At 39.1% G+C, this 17057-nt stretch overlaps 1 protein-coding gene across 2 annotated transcripts in view; it reads left to right on the plus strand.

The window, feature by feature from the left end:
• Nucleotides 1-1193: 1193 nt before the first annotated feature.
• The window catches only part of LOC143340236 (protein trachealess-like), a 167268-nt gene continuing 151404 nt past the window's right edge, over nt 1194-17057 (plus strand). For both annotated transcript variants that reach the window (XM_076761951.1, XM_076761952.1), the window contains exon 1: nt 1194-1691. In XM_076761951.1, the coding sequence (XP_076618066.1) occupies nt 1375-1691 (317 nt within the window). In that variant the 5' untranslated portion in view covers nt 1194-1374. The remainder of the gene's footprint in view (nt 1692-17057) is intronic.

Below are 17057 nucleotides of genomic sequence, written 5' to 3' on the forward strand. Positions count from 1 at the left end.
CCTTAACCCCCAAGTGGCCTCTCAATCTGAACTGAATTATTTTACTTAACGTTGATTTTTACCAAATTGGTAAATGGAAATCAACTTTCAAATATTGACATATATTAAACGATTATTAGTTCAAACTTGCGGAGGACCCCAATAATCCACTTAGGGGTTAAACCATTCCTTTCCAACCCAAATAAAAATATAAATTCCTCAAGACTTTTCAGTCAAAAAGCACTGCCTTCCAAGCTGGAAGCAAAATTCCAAGCTTGAAAAAAGATTAACCCTTTGCACTTCGAGAGTCTTTATTAATACAAGCTAACAGTACCAATTGCAATTGTGACTTTTAGAAATAAAAAAATATTCTCTTCTCCACAGAAACATACAAATATCATCTATTAGTTTAAACTTGCAGAGGGTTAAACCATTCCTTTTCAACCCGGTTCGAAATTTCTGGGGTCGTCGGTTTGATGTAGCGATCCCCCAGTAATCGTAGGGCAGGAATCCGTTTTTGGAGTCGAAAATTCTCAGGGTGCACGGGTATCGACGGTGGATGTTGGTGGTGGTTTCTCCTGGTGGTGGTGGGAGGTCGGGGGCAGCTCGGTAGGGATAGCGGATCGCGGGTCGCGGTTAGGTAGGACGTCCGTCGCTCGGCGGCGGCAGTGGGTGAAGAGGGAGAGGATGGAGGCGGTAGGTGTCACGTGGGCGCTTTGAGGCCCCGCCTCCGCGAAGTGGCTCGAAGCGCGGCGCGTCATTCATGGCCGAGCCAAAGGCTGCGGCACTCTCCGGGTCCGTCCAGCTGCAGCGGCTCGCGAGAGGAAGCTACAGGAACACCTGTCTCCCCCGCGTGAACGTGACCCATCCGCGACGTGCGACGTACGCGCGCACCAGGGTAGACCGAGCTGCCGTCCGGCAGCGAACGGCGGTCTCTGCTGGCGATTAGGAACGCGAGGGTGCCCGGTGAGCCGTGTTCCGGAGCCGGTGGCAGGCTCTCGGAGAGGCCGCCGGCTCGCGTCGCCCCTGGACCTGCCGAACATGTGTCGACAGTGTGTTGTCAAGTGATTCTCGACGGGGATCTGGTTGCGCGGTGGTTGTGTGACGACGAACCAAGGTGGAGGAGGAGGAGGAGGAGGAGGAGGTGGATTGCACGGTGCGCGCGTTCGTTTCAGTCTCTGTCACCGGGGTAACGGAGGCTCTCGGTGCCGGGACGTTACGGAAGCGCCTCCGCGTTTTTGGACCCGAGTGTGGTTGTTGTTGTTGGTTGTTGTTGTTTTGTTGGTTGTTGCCGCGTAGTGTGGGAAGCTTGGTCGCGGCCAGTGTGAACGGGGAGGGTGCAGTGTTTTCGACGAACCCGGACAGCCATCGACGTTCGTGGTGGAGGGCTGGCTGATGCACCGCGGCGGCGGTGTCGCCGGAAGCGGTGCTGGTGGAGCCGCTGGTATCGCCGGTGGATCGGCCGGAAGTGGCGTCTTACCCGCCGCGAGTCACCGCGGCCTCGAACTGGAACATCCGTCGGCGATGCCGGGTGCACCGGGCTTCCACTGGGGGGCGATGCTCGCCGGACACCATGCGGCCGCCGCGGCGGGCATGATGCAGCCACCCCTGTCCGCCGGGGGTGAGTACGCACCCGCGCCGGCACATCACGGGCCCACGCACCCCGCCATGCCCATGGATCTGCACGTTCATCAGGGATTTCCGTACTACAGGTTAGTTCGTCATCTTTTAGGGGAGATTCTTTGTGAGGAAGAGAACTCCTCTGGGAGCTTATGAAAGGGGTTACTGACTTCTCAGGATTTTGGTTCATGGTTCTTTATGTGGTTCCTAAGAGTATTTGTGAGTGGTCAGTTTAGGGGAAAGGTTCGCCACTTCTGAGGGATTCGGTTCAAAGTATTGAGTATCAAAATATTCTTCTTTATGGTTCATCTAAGTATTTGTCAATGTTCAGTTTGTGGAAGAGGTTCTCCACTTCTCAAGGTTTTGGTTTACAGAGAAACTAATGAGTAACCACTCTCGGGAGTATCAAAATATCTTTCTTTATGGTTCCTCTGAGTGTTTGTGAGTATTCAGTTTATGAAAGAGCTTCCAAACTTCACAGGATTTCGATTCACGGTTCTAAGAGTATTTGTATACACTTCTCAGGGGTTCCAGTTCATAGGAACAAATAAATATCGAAATATCCTTCTTTATGGTTCCTCTGAGTATTTGTGAATGCTCAGTTTATGAAAGAGGTTCCAAACTTCTCAGAGTTTCAGTTCACAGAAATTAACGACTAGACTGCGAATCTTTATGAGAATTCATATTTGTTTTAACAGAATTATTGAAATGAAAGCTTCGTAGAGGGTTATCTCAACCCCTAAATATAATAATTCGTATCTTACTTCGAGTATCTACCATAAATGCACAAATATCTGCAATGTCTAGTGATTACACATCAATAGACTGCATGTTTATGCATTTATGGGAAATTTTCAATTGTGAATAAGTGACGTAAAACTCCAGTCCTGTAGTAACAATTGTTTATACTGGAAATGTCTCTGTAATAAATTCAGATTCTGTGATTAGGATTTTTAGAAATTTATACTCGAATTTGGGGGGGTAATTATCGAATTGAAATTCAGATATTAGTTATTAAAGGTGTGACGATGATTCCCAAACAAATCATCAATAACTACGTCTAATTTTCGATTTCGAATTGTAATTTTTATTAAAAAGATTGCTGAAGTTAACAAACACAGCTGTTTACATTTGACACTTGGAAATTCACCTAAGATTCAGTGATCAGAGATTGTTAAAAGTATAAATTATTAGTTAGACAGCTACCGAGTTTTTAAATGCAAATCATTGTCAATAGGCGAGCCCCATTAATGCGCTTTAGTTTATCTAGGAAGGATTTAGAGTCTTTGTAAGCGGCAATGGCGTCGTCACACGCATCACAATGAAAGACGTTCATTTAAAAAGAGCAAACACCGGCGTTGGCCCTTTTACAATTTGGTTCCGTTGTTTCCGTGTCAGATTAGGTGCCTGGATGAGTGCATAGGTAGGCAGTGTTGGGTTTGGGAATTTACCCTGTAAATATTTCTATGCTAAACGAATACTCCCATGTTTACTCATTTCGAGCAAACAGCTCGGTTAAGTACCGGCCTGTCTCAGGGTTTCTATTAGACGAACGATCGAGTTCATTGACGTTTCACTGACACTTCACCGATCAGTGTACTTTCTTAATATTAAGAAACTATTCTCGCTTGTATCATTGTCGCATCTCTAAAAATATTCTGGTCACTTGTACTATCAATCGTACTACTGAATCAAACTTCGTGGATAATATTTTATTTATTCGATGGATGATTGTTAGAATGTTTATGCAAATTCATATTTTAATCAATAGAATGAATGAAATGATAGCTTTGTAGAGTAGCCCCCTGTTTAGGGATTGTGTCAACCTCTAAAATTAAGATTTCCCATAAATGCATAAACATCCCCAGTCTAGCGATTGTAGATCAATATAAATGAAAGCAAGGAAATCTTACGAAGAAATCTCATTGAGGCACACTTTCGTTTTCTATCAATTTTGATTATTTTAGTCCGCAGCTTCGTACGATTTTCTTTTCCTTGCTGGAGTCTCGTTTAAAATCTAGAATGCTCCGGTAAATTGTCGATGAGATCGTAAACTAGCGTTTATCATAATGGAGAAGTATCAGTCAAAACACGTCGTACGTGTTGATTCCAGGCTGCGTGAAACTGAAACAGCGGATGCTCCGGGGTAGGCGAAAGATAGCCATAAATTGCTCAGAAATATCAGTCTTTTGCGGGAATAATTAGACGGCGTTTGTTACCCGATTCACGTGCGTGCAATAAATAATACCGTCGGATCGGCAAACTCGCGGAAATGAATAATTTATGAGACAGTGTACAATAATTAAATGACCAATATGCTGGTTATGCAGTCTGACGCGTAAGCGTGCTCGCCCCGTGGCGAGTTTAATGGGACACAGACCGCGCGAAGTTAACGTTTCGCATACTTTCGGGCCCGATTATGCCAAATAATACGTCCGTTGTCTAGTTCGTAAATTACCGCGAACGCCGGGGACCCCGTCGATCGGCGGTTTTATTTCGAGAAATCGCTCGCCACGGACCGTATCGCGGACGAGATATCGCGAGGCATGCTCGACACGTACTTGGTTTAATGTAATTTGGCACGCGGGAAGAATTTACCGTCCGCAAACAACTCTCCTAACGAAAATGACAGAAACGTCGCGTTTCGATGAGAACGTACACGTGTTTTATTTTTCGCGATGTTCTCGCGAACGTTCAATTTTCTCGATTACCGGACCTGATGAATTACTAACTCGACCAAGGTGGAGCATCGTTGTTACGCCAACGAGAAACCTAATCGTTGATAGTTTGTCCAATATGGTAAATTTCAACTTTGAATTGAGTGACACAGTCTTTGTAAATTGTAATTTTATTATTACTAACGATATTCTGGGTCTTCTCTATTTCCTGTGAGAAATTTTCTTCTTCGTGTACAGAGAACTGTTTTCGATTTTTGTGAGAAATGTTCTTGCGCATTCTGTACCTTTGCTTATCGTAATCTTGTTCCTTGTTTGGACTTCTGATTTTCTTCTTGGTTCTTTGGAAACGTAAAGAAACGGAAAACCCAGATTCTAGTTTCTAATTTCTTAAAAAACAAAGTAGAATTCACCCTCGTACTCGTCATAGCTGCTCTCTTAAAGTCACGTCGATATAGTTTTCCACAGAAGACCCTTAATTTAAAATTGTACTTTAATTAGTAGACTGCAGATCTCTATGCAAATTCAAATTTTTTTGAACTTTGTAAAGGATCGTCTCAACCCCTAAATACAATAATTCCTATCTTACTTTATTTCTTATATTTTTTCATATTAAATCTGTAGCTCTTTGAAAATTAAAATTCTTCATAAATGCATAAACATCCACAGTCTAATAATAATAATACCAGTTCGTTGGTTCCTATTATTTTATCTACCCTTACGTTGATAATTAAATCGATGTTGTCAAAATGACCCATTCGTATTTTTTATTCAGTAAAAATTGTAACAAAATTTACTCGATTAGATTTCTGCAAATTTAACATAGTTTTCTATAAAGAGTACGAATAAGCATTCACTCTCATTGCATTCTACTGTTTAATTTCTTTGATACAAATACACCATATGTAGTTGTAGCATCAAGACCCATATATCGATGGCCAAAATCTTTCTAGTCATTTTTCCAAAGTGATCCTGTCATTTAAATGTTTCTTTCAGCGTAAAATGAAATTCATTTAATTGTCTTGCTTACCTGTGGAGGATATTAAAATTTTATTTTATTTTAGTTTTCTATATGCATTATAGAATCGTCTACATAACCAAAGATCCAAAGTAATCTTGCTTATCTGTGGAAGACATTAAAATTTTATTTAAGTTTTCCATAAATTAGGATCGCTGTGAAATAACAAGTACGTGGAATTATCGAACGTTTCCACGTTATAATTTTAGGACTTTTGCATAGCCACACCGAGATGCATAATTTGCTCGCGATCGACGTGCGTGCAAAGATCTCGCGTTTATGCAATGGGTGGGGGACCTCCTGTGCGAAGTTTTGAAATTTTAGGGATCGACAAGAGCCACTGCGACCGGGTAACTGGTTCAACCGATAACGCAACGCTGACAGCTCCATGCGCCTGCGAAACCAGTTCGCCGCGGAACACGCGTATCTCGTATAATATTTATAAAGCCGATTTCTTCTCGCACGTAACCGTGCGCGCGTTAATAAATTTCAGCCGGACAAGTTTATCTCGCCGTACGGCGATCCTATCGGGGAAAAATATTTATCATAACTCGCGCGGCATCAAAGGCGAGGATTCAATTAATTGCGTACGGCGTATCCGAATGAAAATTGTTTCGAAGCAGGCGCGTGCATTTCGTTCGAGGATTTTAGGACGTCGAAAGATACCGGGGAGCATCGATTCAACGATCAATAACATCTTTGCCGTAATCTGATTTTTAATTCGCTTTTAATCCACGTATTCAGCGTTTAGATTGAAAAGAATTTTAATAATCACGCGTTCTATTTAATTTCTGTATTGTAATCGGTATCGTGAACGTGGCTTTAGTGTTTTGAATTTTTCTATATTTTTACGACGTATCTAGAGATTTAAGTTTTATGAACTATTATATACATTGCTTGATTCTATTGAGATTGTTACACTATCGTCAGAATAATCTGCATTATATTTTGTTAGAGTTCTTCTTCTCTTGTGCAATTCATCTAGGTGCAAACAAGAGTTAATAAGCAGTAAACAAATTGCAGAACACTGATGTAATTTATTCATGAACAGTTCCATCTCCAGGAATAAAAATAGATTCAATTCCAGAACCAATTAATCAAATAAATTTCAATAGGACCTAATCATTTTGTGCTCGATTATTATTTTATTTTTCGAAGTATTATAAATCGAGAGGAAATATTCATTTACTGAAAGAGATACGATAAGAGAAAACAGTATTCTATTGTTATTTTTAAACAGAAATTACTAAAAATAAATAAATATTTAAAATAATAATCGTGATACAAAATGGTAATATTAGAAGGATGTAGATAGTTTTCCAAGAAGAAACGAGTCGAAAATTCACAATAAAATATCAGTTTCTGACAAAATTTTGAGAATCAGGCAAACGTGTCTGACTATTGCTTATCATTTCTACTTATATCGTGCAGTAGTAAAATCTTGTAACTTAACTTCGATTTGAAAGAGATAGATTTGCTTCTCAGCATCCTGTCCCGTCGGTGAAGATTACTATTGTGTCGTTTTAGGACTCTTTGCTATGGTTGTTCAGGAAGATCCTGTTTCAGTAGACGCGACTACCAGTTGGAAGCTACCTCCCATATATGTGGAGACTTCACATGAAATTCAGCGGCGATAAAAATCTTAATAACAGCCATCCACTGGCTGAAGTGCGACTAAACGTTTGAACAGTCTTCGTGATGAGGAAATTCAGATCATTCGTCGCACTTTATCCAGTAGATGGCTGTTATTAAAATTTTTCTTGATGCTGGGTTCGATCCGGGAGCCTCCGCATATAGGAAAAACGACTTCCAATCCATAGGCACGTTTAAGATAAAATCCTCTGGAACAGCTTCACCAAAGAAGTAGAATCCTTTAGTGTATTTAAGAATATTATTTTTTATTTATTCAGGACTCGACCCAAAGTTCAGCACAATTTGAAGTATAATTTATAGCGTTGTAATCGTGGAATGTAATTTCGTTTTATAAATGCACAATCATAGTGATAGATAATCATAGTCTATCTCGTATTCGTTGAAATTACTATCTGGATTAGAAATTTGACAGGAATGTTGAATTCTATTATATATTATTATTTATCGAATGAAAGAAACATTGTCCATTTTGTACTCATTGAAGTTATTATCTGAATAAGAAATTTGACAAGAATGTTCTATTCTATTTTATTATACATTATTATTGAACGAATAAGACAAACATTGTCTATTTTGTACTCGTTGAAATTATTATCCTGATAAGAAATTTGACAGGAATGTCGAATTCCATTATATATTATTATTAAACGAGACAAACATAGTCTACCTTATAATCATTGAAATTATTATCCTGATAAGAAATTTGACAGGAACGTTGAATTCCATTACATTTTTCTCCATTTTCCATGTTTGAAACGACTGAAGGGGAAAGAACGAAATCTGTGTCCAACGAAATACGATTTCCTTATCGGTGATTAGGATCGCCGTTCTACTAATATTCATACGTTACACAAATAAAAGCAGTCGTGAAACTGGAAATACACGACGCGTGATTAATTCGGGAGTATTGAAAACTCGAAGCTCATTCGTTCGTACACGGTTTTCCCCCCGTCGTTCGCCCGGAGAATGGATTTACGACACAACGCATGGGAATCCGTAAAAATCATAATACAATTTCCTAGGAGATTAAGTCCGCGAAGTGTATAATTACACGAACTGGGCCCGTACGCTTCCCTTTCAGCCCGTGTCCGGGGGATTACATATCGCCCGTGTACCGCATTATGGAGTGTGAATAATTATAGTACACGGTGGAACCAATGAACGCGTGTGCGCGACGATTAACAAAGAGCGCGGCGCTGCTTTTCGAAAGGCTTCCTCAAAAGCGCGGTGGACGGGCAAGAACGTCGTGTCGAACCGGCTATCTCGATTAGATCTCGCGATCGAAGCTATCGATCGTCGGATCGATTACGCGCGAGTCGTATATCGTACCCTCTGAATTACAAACGGTCGTTGGTGTGCATAAAATGGCCCCACGGACACTTGGATCGTTCCTTTATCAATTTCTTTATTGTTTACCGATTACTAAACGCAATCTAATGATGCATAAATGAATTACTGCAACGCTTAATCGAGTCACGAGCCTGAAAAATCATCTCTCGAGTGAAAATAACTGGAGCTCTCGTAATGTAATTATAATTAAATCTGATCTGTTGTGTATAGATAAAAGGACAATTTTAGTTTTAAGCGTCGCTGTAGAGTTTGAGATGAGAACTATCACTCTTGCCAACAGCTTCGCGGTGTTAAACCGACTTTACCATTTCTGGAAAGGCTTCTTCAAAACAGAAGCGGTGAGCAAAAACGCCTATAGAAGATGGCTATCTCGATTAGATCTCGAGATCGACGCTATTGATCGTCGTGTCAATTACGCGGAATCGTTCGTCGACCCTCGTAAATTGCAAAATAGACATCTTGCGTGTAATAATATTATAGCTGTTGAATCGCAACCTTGAAACTGATCGTTATCAGAACAAAAATTCCAACTTCAATTTGCAAACAATAATTTATGCTATCTTTATATGTAGAATATCATTAGAGATTAAATTGAATTTAATACGAAATTAAAGTTAATTTAAAATGGGTTTGACAGACTTTGACATTATGATCACGTACATCATTTATCTGTAGAACATCATAGAGATTATATTGAATTTGATACTAAATTAAAGCAAGTTTAAAATGATATAAAATGTTTCACAGAGTTTGACTCAACCCCGAACGAACGAACCTAGGAATCTAGAAATTTAGTTCAAATACACCGAATCAAAATGTTCCAGAGATTGTCTAACCGCAAAGGTAAAATTTTAATTGTATACACGGTGGACGTTCAGTTGGGAAACTTGAGAAAGACTATGTTCGAGATTGATCGGCCTTTAGCAACGTTGTATCGAAGACCCAGAGGTTACCATGAAAAACAGCCCTATCATTTGTCCTTATTCGCCCAGATTCTCGTCGATTAATTAGCATCGGCGCGATAAGCTGACGGAGGGATCGCTCGTGACAGCGCTAGCGAGAACAGCAACGGACGCAAGAAGCGGCACGCAAGAAACTTATTATAATCCGCGGCTCGTCCAGGTTATTAGCATTCCGCTATCAATTATCCGGGAGCCCCAGCGCTCAAAATAACGACTGTACCGCTGTTCTCCGCTCTCATCCGTCGGCATCGTATCCTTCTTCTTTTCATCGAACGAATAAACGCGTTCCTTAATCACTTGGATACATCGTTGCAACGACTTTCTTGACATTTATTTTACCCCGATTCGCGCGACCGTACTGCCATTAGGAAACCCGAGTCTTTTGGATATTAACCCACTTACCACACAGAATGTCCCAGCAATGCGACCTGTCAAAGTATACTTGGACAAAATAAATTTAATCCTAACGTTATTAAAATTTATAAAAATCAAGAATAAATGAATTTCTTCTTGCTAGGGAAGTTGCTTGGAGGTAATAAATACTCTAAACACCTGTGGTTTTTTGGATATTAACCCACTTATGTATTGTATTTTATATAAAATATCCCAACAATCATTATACGACCTGTCAAAGTATGCTTGGACAAAATAAATTCAATCCTAACATTATTAAAATTTAAAAAAATCAAGAATAAATGAATTTCTGCTTGCAAGAGAAGTTATCTAGAGGTACTAAATATTCTAAACACCCCTGTCTTTTGAATATTAACCCACTTACGTATTTTACACAAAATATCCCAGCAATTATCGTACAACCTGTCAAAGGATTCTTCCTGGACAACATTTTAATTCTAATACTAAGAAAATTTAGACAAGTAAATGAAGTTATCTAGATATAATAAATAATAGAACATCTTCGTAATGTTAATCGGTTTTATTTTCGTTTTCGGTTACATTCAAGTTAAAATGTGTCCAACGTGTTCCGACGACATTTGCTTTCAGTGTACCTTTCGCGGGGATCTTTGTGGGATAGATTTAAAGTGGTGCTCGAGGTATAATGTCACAGAAGTTGCCTCGCGAAAAGAAGCCCCATCCATGATCTACGAGAACGAGAGTATACGCAGACGATGTTGACTTAGCGGTGCGTCGAGCACCACTTGTTGCCGTGTCTTACCTTGAGTACTTCTGTCAGTATACTTGGAGCTCATGGTATATGCTCTGAAGATAACCATGAGCCTCTATCTCGTATTGACGGATGCAATTCACGCGGTATTTGCATTAGACTAAACACTCGCGGTGATCGTCGCGATTGAATTTATATCTTGTCCCCTCTCGACAATATTATTGCAATATCGAATCAGATTTTCACTCAGCACTGAATTTCACAATTAAATCTCTTTATATAAATTATTTATAATTGATATTTTAGAAAGAAAAGTTTGATCGTTTTGCAAAGGTGTCCCTCCATTATTTTGACAGAAATCTTGCAATAATATGTTCACGCGTGTACATATCAAAGCTTAGAAAGGGAGAAAATAATACAAACTCGAGTAATGTAAATATTAACAAGGCAAATGTACCAATGTAAATACAGAGACGAGCAGAGAGAAATGTGAAGGTAGAAACAATAAAGAATTTAAGAATGCAAAGTACATATAATAAACCTAAGCTTAGAATTTACATGTACAGAGTAGTATCATTAGTACGTTTTGTCTCATTACTTTGTGAAAGCGTTTAGGAGGTGAATAGTGGTATAAGGGTCAGACGAGTAAAATGAAGTAAGAAGTAAAATATTCTGAAAACTTACCTAATAAAAGTCTCCTCTATATGTGTAAACTGGTGAAACTCGTTTTAGTTTGCGTCTATCCTCTTAAGTGCAAGAAGGATCCATAAAATAAACTACTTACCGTTAGACAAGTTAAAAAGTAGTTCGATGATAAAAATATATATCAAAGCCTGCAAGATAACACTTTATTATATTGATCTGTAAATAATTCTTGTTTAGACCGGTGCTGTTTTCGTACCGATCATCGACTCGACAAGCAACGATTTCGCAATTCCTTTGAATATTTTAAACTTGTTTGCTTTAATTAATATTGATTACACTAGATATTCGGGCGTATCGATCAATGCATTTCAGTTTTATCGAGCGCGCGCGATAAATTAACAGGAAAAAACAATCTTTATTATTGCGAATATCTTGATTTACCGTATGTAAATTCAATGTAAACCTCTCTTAATTTAATGGGAACGTTTTATTTAGCAACGGGATTGCTTTAGATATTACGATTGCAAAATTTTGCAGGATCGTGTCAGAAAAGATATTCGTTGTAGACCATCGAGATCGTTAATCATGATCTTACTTGTGCCGGTGGAGAGATGTAAGTAGGTCAACATACGATGAGGTTCATTAGAGTTAATTGTAATATCCTAATGTAGAGTGTGAGCCCTTTAAGGTGACGTGTCTAAGACGGCGACGTCACTTTTATGTACAAGCAACGATCCGGTTAAAGTGACAAATAAAAGATCGTTCGACGTACGAAAAACGCAGGAATTAAACGTTCGAGTACTTTATAATCACACTATATAACAAACATTATATTCTAAGTCCTTTAAATACTTTATTGAGGCCCTGTAAATTCAATTGAAGAGATTTTTATATAAAATCTTACATTTACTAAATAGTCTTTGAAATATCTCTTTACATATTTGACACAGTATTCGAATTAATTTATCAGGAATATTTCGAAACAATTCATTAAACTGTCTCTGTTAAAATTTTATTCTATTTAACTTTACAAGGAAAAGATTGTTTCAGATACACAAACATTCGAACTGATATCGATCCGTAATATTTATCGATCTTGCGACGATGTTATCGTGTTATGTTACTGGCACACGTAATTAAGAGTGTTTTCTGTTATTTTGTATATTTAATTGATGTAGAAATCGTGTTGCATCGATAGCAAATATAATTACAAAGGTTCCATTATAATTTCAGCGATGACACGGTGACAATATTTAAAATAATTTACAAACTAAACGTACACGCGTACGTTAGTGGATTAGATATTAATTTATTTGCAAATAGTTTCGTACGTTTCCGAAGTTAAAGCGTACTCGCGAGGTTACATAAATCCAGCATTTCATTGTCGTAGAAACGTGTAACGCTTCCAACGGGCTTGACAGGCTACTTTCCACTGAAAACTCGAGCAGAGAGACCGGGTTTCTTTGATCTTATCGATAATGATGTTACACAGAAGCGTGGCCGGATGTCGAAACGCTTCGCGTCGTAATAAGCCGTACATTTTGAATAAATTCGATTAAGCAACAGGCAAAACGACAACTAGTACCGTGGCACTCTCCTCCTGCTAATTGACACAGTCGTCGAAAGGACGAAGTTTCGAGGATACGTGTGACAAATTCAAAGCGATATCAATTTTATGCTTCAATCGTCATTAATCGAGCAGGACATTACGACGATCGTTATCTTTCTTAAGAAGCTATAACGTCATCCATATTTTAGACAATTCAAGAAAAGAATCATAAATTTAATTTGTTGGAACGTTCTATTCTTCGATTTTATCGTCTTAATATCTTTGGAAGAAATTCAAAGCATAACGAGGGGTTTGTTCTTTTATTATCTTGCTGGAAACTTCAATTAAAATCGTGAAAGTACGTTAATAATGCCTTGCAGAAACGTTTTAATTTTCGCGGTGTGTCTAGTGAAAATTTGTTAATTATTTCACTGCTGAATTTACGATTTAATCTAAAAATTAAATGCAGAAGGTATCAAACAGTGTTATATCTCTGATGTTTTCTTTAACTTGATCATCTGAATTAATATTATCATTAATTTCATCGGTTTTATCAACCTGTAATATACTTGGGATTTCTTAGATGAACGATGAACGATGATGAAAGCAGGCAATTGTTATTCTAAAAAAATACACAATGGTTACTGCATTTACATTCACGCATGCTGTTGGTGATTTCGAAGATTCAATCGAACGTGTCAGATATATCACGCGATCGTGATCGTAAATTTAATAAGCGGGCATTGTTTGCTCGTTTTTTTTAAAATCTTCTGGCCGTAATTCAGTGAAATCGGATCGCGGTAGCTTTCACGAAATTTGTTGAAAAGTCAGAGAGACGTGAGAACCGGTTACACACGTGCCAACGGTGGCAAAGTGATAAATACGAAAGACTTAATCAGCATTATAAATCAGACAAGTGGACGGCGCAACGTTGGATGCGTTGCGCTAGGAAATATTTGCAAAATCATTGCTTCGTTTGCAAAAAAATCCTAATGCCTGTTCCATTTGCCTCTTAATATCTCAGTTAGATTCACCAGCATAATAACAGGTTATTTAGTTCCTAGGAAATCTTTTTTTTAGAAAATCTTGTGTCAAGGATTAAGGGTGGAGGACTATAATTCTACCAATATTAATTTTGAAGTTATTTAATGTTTCTTACGCGATAGAGGTTGTGATATTAACGAAGTCGATGCCTAGTTGGATAAATCGCTATGCAAGTGGTGTTATGTCCATATTGAGATACGTAATATAAATTGTAGTCCCTTGTATATAATTCCAGGGTCAAATCACGCGCCTGTTTTGTCAGTAATGTCAGTCGTTCGATGTTCGAGTGTCGATTTAAATTGCAGGCCTTCTATGTATACACACTATCTTCTGACAGTCCGTCTGGAGATTGACGGACAGATCAGAGACGGTAAAACATTTAATGTCTCTGCGACGCGTCCATCATCGAACCCATAATGCTTCGTGACAGAGGAAAGCAAGATGCCGTTAATTAATGCGGGTCTCAATCACCATCGAACGCTTTTGTCTTTTGTTGATCCGACTAAAAAGTTTCTGCAAACTGATACATACGTTCATATTATCGTTGAATTTAAAACGATCCTGCTTTAAACAATGAAACCACAATAAACGAAAGATCAGTACACCCATGACGTGGCAGTCGATGTGTCGAACGGTTTATTTTTGGAGTTAGTATACCCTTTCAATTGCTCTTAATGGCCAATTTAACGTTCGTATGAATTCTTATATTAATCACGAATTATTATATGTTATCAATAAAGTGTATTTGAAATGTCATGTTAGATTTCTGTATTGTGTATATTGATATTTTTTAGTAGTCCTAATGTCGATGTTATTATGTAAAAATTTATATTAGGCTCTATTTATTATAAATGCATAAACATTCGGAGGCGATAGATTCATTTGGTGGTATAAAATTTGTACTGTTTATAATTACATGGAGAATAAAATAAGACAAAATTCGTATTGCAATTAAATAAAAGTTCTAATCTCCTACAAAAGCATTTGAATGTTCGATAATTTTACTGCGGATCGTTAAAAACAAGCAACCCGCGAGGATAATAAACCAGTAAATAGGTAACGTTAGAAAAAAAAAAATGTTAAGATATATCGGCGATTTGCAAGCACAACGACACAACTGTTTTGTGTAACCGGAAATTGTAAAGGTGGCTTGTTACAGCGGCTCGGCGGGGTCCAGAGACGCGGACGTAACGAGGCAAAACAGCGTCCAATAAAATCCATTATCCATCCCTTTTGTACCCCCATCGAGGAATAACAACTCCTCCGGATAAACGGATCCAAAGAAACTAGGAATCGGGGAAAAAGGAGGAACGCGAACAAACGTACCGAGAAACGTACCAAAAACATCGAGAAAGTAACGAGAACGCTATAAAGGAAATACCACGTGAAGGGAAAAAGATTTCTCTCCCCGGGCTTAGAGGGTGTCGGGCGTATCGTGCGCTCGTGGATCGCGAGGAGCTGTCTTACACCGATGGAACCGCGTGTAGGATACGCCAGGATATAAAGACGGGCCAGTATCCAGCCGATAAAAACAGAACCGAGTTATTTTATTTATCGGTTGGTCAGCAGCCAGCCTGGCTACGCCTGCAGAACTCCGATCTATCGTTCGTATTCGCCTGGTGTGGGAAAGAGAGGCGACGAGAGTCGGGCCAGAGCCAGGTTCAGGCCGAGTCTCCTCGGTTCTCCTGGCATCGAACGGTTCGGGGAACGGCGGAAGAATGCATCCATCGGTTGCATCGGTGCAACAGCAACAACGCCGGAGCAGCGCGTTTCTTACGAGCCCTTTTTTCCTCGGGGTTTCCCCCTTCTCTCTTTCGCCCTTTGTCGTTTACTCTTTCTCTCGTCGGTCGCGCGAGCGTCCGGCCCCATTAGCAGTTGGACGAGCCATCATTCAATAACGCTCTCAATGCCTGTGCGACCGTGTCCCCTGCGTACGTGTGCGTCGGGGACACGCGTGTCGTCGTGCGACTGATAATCGTGCACCAGTTTCAACTGGTCGCGATCAAATTCGGCCCCCGCGCTATCGGTGCATTGACTCGACCGTACGACTTACAAATCCATCCACGATTTCCAAAAAAATCGATATTCACGAAATTTAGTCGGTCCATTCTCTGAAATTGACGTGGTGGTCACCGGTGACCGGCGCTTTGAACCTACTGGATCTTTAAAACGGTTATAATATACGGAGCTTAATGTAAACTTTTGAATAATCGACATTAGATATACTATAGAATAAGGAGCCTCCAACGAGCCTCCAAATCGAAGAAATTGCCGTGGTGGTCACTGGTGACTGCGCTTTGAACCTACTGGATGTGTCTTTAAAACAATTATAATAAATGAAGCTTAATATGCATTTTTGAATAATATCAGTGATATTAGGAATACTGTAAAATAATCGAAACTACATATCTTTAAAACGATTATATCTAGACCGTAAATCTTTATGCAAATTCATATTTTTATTAACAGAATAAATAAAATGGTAGCTTTGTAGAGGAGTCTCTCAGAGAATTAAAATAAATTCATAAACATTCGAAGGCGAGAATTAAAGTAAATGCATAAAACGTTTGTTTTCATTAAAGAATTCATTTGGTTCATGAAATTACCCCATAAACGAATTAATACACATCGAAAGAAACAAACAAAATCGAAGAACAAACCTATATTTTTATTGTTAATAATTATAGTCGTGCTTGCATTCGTTTAAAACTGATTTCAAATAGTACTTCCTAGTCATACGAGAGACTGTATGTTGACACATTACAAGCAATATTAATTCTTACGTGCAATTGAACAGGTTAAATCGTTAAATTAAAACCGATATTTATTTGTAGTTACTACGCCTTCGGTAATTTGTGCGAAATTCGAATACAGTTGTATGAACGTGACTCGAGAATTGGACGTTGTTTTGATCACAGAGTCAACGGTAGGTTAGGACGATCGCACGCGACGCGACGCGATAACCAAAACATAGCTGCCCAGATTTCTCTCGAAGGGCATTCCTTGTAGGTTAGTATTATTTGAACCAGCGAACGATGATGTATTCTCTCGTAGTTTTCGTAACAGAACGGTAGTTGAATAATTGTCTACGATAATCGTGATAAAACACCTCGTACGATTAGTCCTACGACGCTACACATATCGATCATACGATATCGATTCGATTATCGTAGGGACCGCTTCCGTTCCATTTTTCGTACGAAACGTGCGTGGGTCGTTTAACGTAAGTTTCTTTCTTGCAAAATGTGTGTTTGTTTAATTGTTTGTGGGATTTTAGAGGTATTGCTCTTCTTCGTAATACGTATGCATGAACGTGAATGTGAGTGAGTGAATAATTAATTACTAGCGAGTTGATGGGACGGGATATTGCAGTCTGGTAAGGTTTGAATTCCTTACATTTATTTTTTAATCATACGTATTTAAGCATTCGGCACAACAG

The sequence above is a fragment of the Colletes latitarsis genome, chromosome 3, assembly GCF_051014445.1.
Source record: "Colletes latitarsis isolate SP2378_abdomen chromosome 3, iyColLati1, whole genome shotgun sequence".
Lineage (NCBI taxonomy): Eukaryota > Metazoa > Arthropoda > Insecta > Hymenoptera > Colletidae > Colletes > Colletes latitarsis.